Here is a 3,635-nt window from a genome sequence, read left to right on the forward strand (position 1 = left end):
TTTCCAAACCGATGAAATCCCTCATGGCCACATCAGTCTATCTGTCCCCCCTTCTGCCTGTCTCTCCACCTGTCCGGTGCTCCTGGACCCCAAAGGAACTCTCTGTGTTATTTTCCCACCTCCCTTTTCCAACCTTTTTCCCTTTGGGATGCTTCTTAGCCAGGATCCACACTGACCTGCAGACCTGGCCCGGGGCCATGCCAGTGTCCTGCGTGGCAATAGCTGTGTACAAGCAGAGTGTGGGGTATCCCCCCACATTTGCAGGTTTTTTTTTTTGGGTACCTGGGACCCCTTTTGCCCTCTCTCCTTGTTTTTATGGCCATTCCCTGTCCTTCCCCACAAGGATGCAGGTTTCGGCCTTTTGTAGCTGTGCGACGATGGGACAACCCCCCCCGAGCAGGGGCAGAAGCTCTGTCCCCGGGGGTTCATCGCTACCCCACGGCTGCCCGCATGGGCCGAAGGAGGTCCCTGGGTCTCCAGGGATTGAAGCGAGCTTTTTCCGAGGGCAGAAATCCCCGAACCTGCGTGGGAAGTAGGGGCCACATGGCAGAAGAAAAAAAAAAAAAAGGTGGTTTTAATCTAAACCCGGATTTTTCCACCGGGGACTGCTCCTCTGCGCCGTTCGTGATCTTCCCTCTCCTTCCCCTCCCTCCCATAGCCCCCCGCCCCACACTTTTGCCCCCCCCTTTTTTTTTTTTTTTTTTTTTTCGGCAAGATGCAGCGCAAGAGGCGCCTCCCGTGTACCCGCCTGTCACGTGCAGGGGGGGTGTCCCCCTCCTCCTCCCATTGCAATAAAAGCATTTTCGCAATTTCTGCAGCCAGGGTTTATTGGGGCTGGAGGGTTTTTTTTGTGTGTGTGTGTGGGGTTGGGTTGGGTTTTTTTTTCCTCCTTCTCCGTCCTTTTCCCCCCGAGCGGCAGCCAATGAGGCAGCCCCCGGCCGTTGCGTCAGGGCAGCCCGGCGGGGAAAGGCAGCTCTCGGCAGCTCGCAGCCTTTTAAAAAGATCCGGGGACCCCCCTCGGGCAGTGCCCGGGTGCTGCCGAGCAGCCTCTCCCCATGCCCCGGCCCCCTCGCCGCCGCCCCCCATGCAGCCCCCGGAGCCCCGCGGCCCCCCGGGCCTCGAGGGGCTCCTGGCAGCCGGCGGCTTCGCAGGCGGCCAGGGCAGGGGGCTGCTGCCCCCTCCCCCCCCGACCCTCGGCGGTCCATCGCCTCCCCCCGGGATGAACCCCGGTTACCCGGCGGAGGGGCCCCCCGAGCCCCCCAAGCCCTGCCCCGCCGCCCCGCCGCCCCCGGCCGCCCCGCCGGGTCCCGCCGCCTCCGCCCCGCTGCCCTACGGATATTTCGGCAGCGGCTACTACTCCTGCCGCGTCGCCCGCAGCGCCCTGAAAACCGGCCCGGCCCAGGGCCCCTTCCCCGCCGAGAAGTACCTGGACCCCCCCGCGGGCAGCGAGGACTTCCAGAGCCGCCCCGCCGAGTTCGCTTTCTACCCCGGCTACGGGACCCCTTACCAGCCCGTCGCCGGTTACCTGGACGTGTCGGTGGTCCCGGGGTTGGGGGGCCCGGGGGAAGCCCGGCATGAGACTCTGCTGCCCGTGGACGGTTACCATCAGCCGTGGGCTTTGGGCGGCGGCTGGAGCAGCCAGATGTGCTGCCCCAAGGAGCAGGGCCAGGCCGGGTACCTCCTGAAATCCGCCTTCGCAGGTAAAATCCCGGTGCTGGGGCTGGGAGAGGGGAGGGGGGGTTGTGGGGGCGTGTGCATCGTGCGGGGAGAAGAATTGGGACCGAGGTTCAAAATAATCTTCTGAGGAGCTGCTCTTGCCCCTCAGTAGCTTGTGTTTGCGCGCTAGTCCAAATCACCCAGCAGGTAGGTTTCACAAAATAATTAATTACTCAGATTAACACTGCCATTCGCAACTCTGCACCCTCCGAGCAGGGAGGCAGATGGTGATACTATCCGGGTTCAGATGGTGATACTATCCGGGTTCAGACACGATCCCGGGCCAGCCGCAGCCCGCCGGCAGCGCTTGGCATCGGGATGCTTTAAAGCCGGGGGAAGGGGTGCGCATGGCCCCCACCGTGCAGGGCCGTGAGCGTGGGAGGGGGGCCCTTCCCACGCCCCCCCGTCCACGCCACGCCGGTGGGATTGAATTTGCCGCTGGCCCTGCTCGGCCGCGCACCGACTGCGCTGAAACCGCGGAGCGCATACGCGGCTATCAGCGCGGGTCTCACCCACGTCGGCGTTTTGCCAATACCTGTATTTCTCCACGAAGAAGAAAATTATAAATAAATTCAGGAAAGAAAACCAATTTTTAAGTATCAATAAGGACTATCTATAACTTAAATATCTTTAAATATTATCGTTGTCAGCGAGGCTGGAGGGAAGACATGGGGTGGCAGGGAGAGGGGGTGCAGCTTGCAGGGAAAGGTGATGGGAGGTGGGTGCATGGGGAACCCCCCCTCGACCCCGCTCAGCCCCGTCTCTCCCCACGCCCAGACTCCTCCGGGCAGTTGCCCCCCGACGGCTGCTCCTTCCGCCGGGGCCGCAAGAAGAGGGTCCCGTACAGCAAAGGGCAGCTGAAGGAGCTGGAGAAGGAGTACGCCAGCAGCAAGTTCATCACCCGCGACAAGAGGAGGAAGATCTCCGCCGCCACCAACCTCACGGAGCGACAGATCACCATCTGGTTCCAGAACCGGCGGGTGAAAGAGAAAAAAGTCGTCGCCAAAATCAAAAGCAGCAGCAGCACTCCGTGAGGACACGGCCACCGCAAGCCCCGAAAGGGTCCCCGTCTGCCCCCCACCTCCCCGGGGTGGGGGGCTGGAGCGGGGGGGTGGGGGGGGCGGTCCGGCACTGTCGGCAGCGGGAGCGAGCGGCGCCCGGGGCGGACTGAGCCGTCCCCGCCGCCCGGGGCAGCTCAGGGCGCTGGGCACCGCTCCCCGCTGCTGAGCGGCCCCCGCGAAGGAGGGCGAGCGAGGAAGATGCCCCATCCCTGCCCGCTCAGGACCCTGTACAGTTTGCTCTTGCTTTACAACGCCGCTGCCACGTCGTGCTCCCTCCGTCTCCCACCGGTTTTTACTGCATCCTCAGAGCGTTTAAAACCCCCCCAAAACCCACACTCACAGAAAAACCACAAACCACAAACAAAAATCTGGCCTAATTGCATTAATTAACCCAAATATGCAACTCCTGGCTCGCCTGCGTGCGGCGGGAGCAGGGCTATCCGAGCGTGGGGTGGGGGGTCACAGGGAATTTGGTCTTTAGAAACGAAAAGCCGTACTTACAGCAGAAAAAAATACACACCCCCCCCCCTTAATTGAGGCAGAAGTATCAAAATGCGCATCTAAGGGAGAATAAATAGAGTCCGGGTGTGTTATGTAGAAACACACGTGAATTGTTTGCATAAACGCGCGGGTTTCCGTGAATGTACAGTATATGCGTATGACATATATGTACCCGTAGGCACACATTTATGAAGGCACGTACCACGTTTTTTGCGCGGTTATATATAAAATATACATATCCATATGCACATATTTAGCAATACGCGTTATTTTACCTTTTCTCATATACGATATTTGTGTCCGTGTGTTTATATGTCCCCAGCTACCCAAACGCACGCACGTATACATGCAATGCAG

The 3,635-nt window shown here is 60.4% G+C and overlaps 1 protein-coding gene across 1 annotated transcript; it reads left to right on the forward strand.

Annotated features, from left to right (window-relative positions):
• The first annotated feature begins 1,084 nt into the window (after positions 1-1,084).
• Positions 1,085-2,750, forward strand: HOXB13 (homeobox B13). Its single transcript, XM_009956155.2, has 2 exons — positions 1,085-1,700; positions 2,494-2,750. Exons 1-2 carry the CDS (start codon positions 1,085-1,087, stop codon positions 2,748-2,750), a joined length of 873 nt encoding a protein of 290 aa, XP_009954457.2.
• Positions 2,751-3,635: the final 885 nt, after the last annotated feature.

The sequence above is a fragment of the Leptosomus discolor genome, chromosome 25, assembly GCF_034619465.1.
Source record: "Leptosomus discolor isolate bLepDis1 chromosome 25, bLepDis1.hap2, whole genome shotgun sequence".
In the NCBI taxonomy this organism is placed as follows: Eukaryota; Metazoa; Chordata; class Aves; order Leptosomiformes; family Leptosomidae; genus Leptosomus; species Leptosomus discolor.

What these genes read in the sequence shown, in the direction of transcription:
- HOXB13 (XM_009956155.2), top strand. Translation starts at nt 1,085, where the DNA reads ATGCAGCCCCCGGAGCCCCGCGGCCCCCCGGGCCTCGAGGGGCTCCTG. An exon ending in CCTGAAATCCGCCTTCGCAG is followed by an intron (nt 1,701 to 2,493) that starts GTAAAATCCCGG and finishes CCCCACGCCCAG; the next exon opens with ACTCCTCCGGGCAGTTGCCC.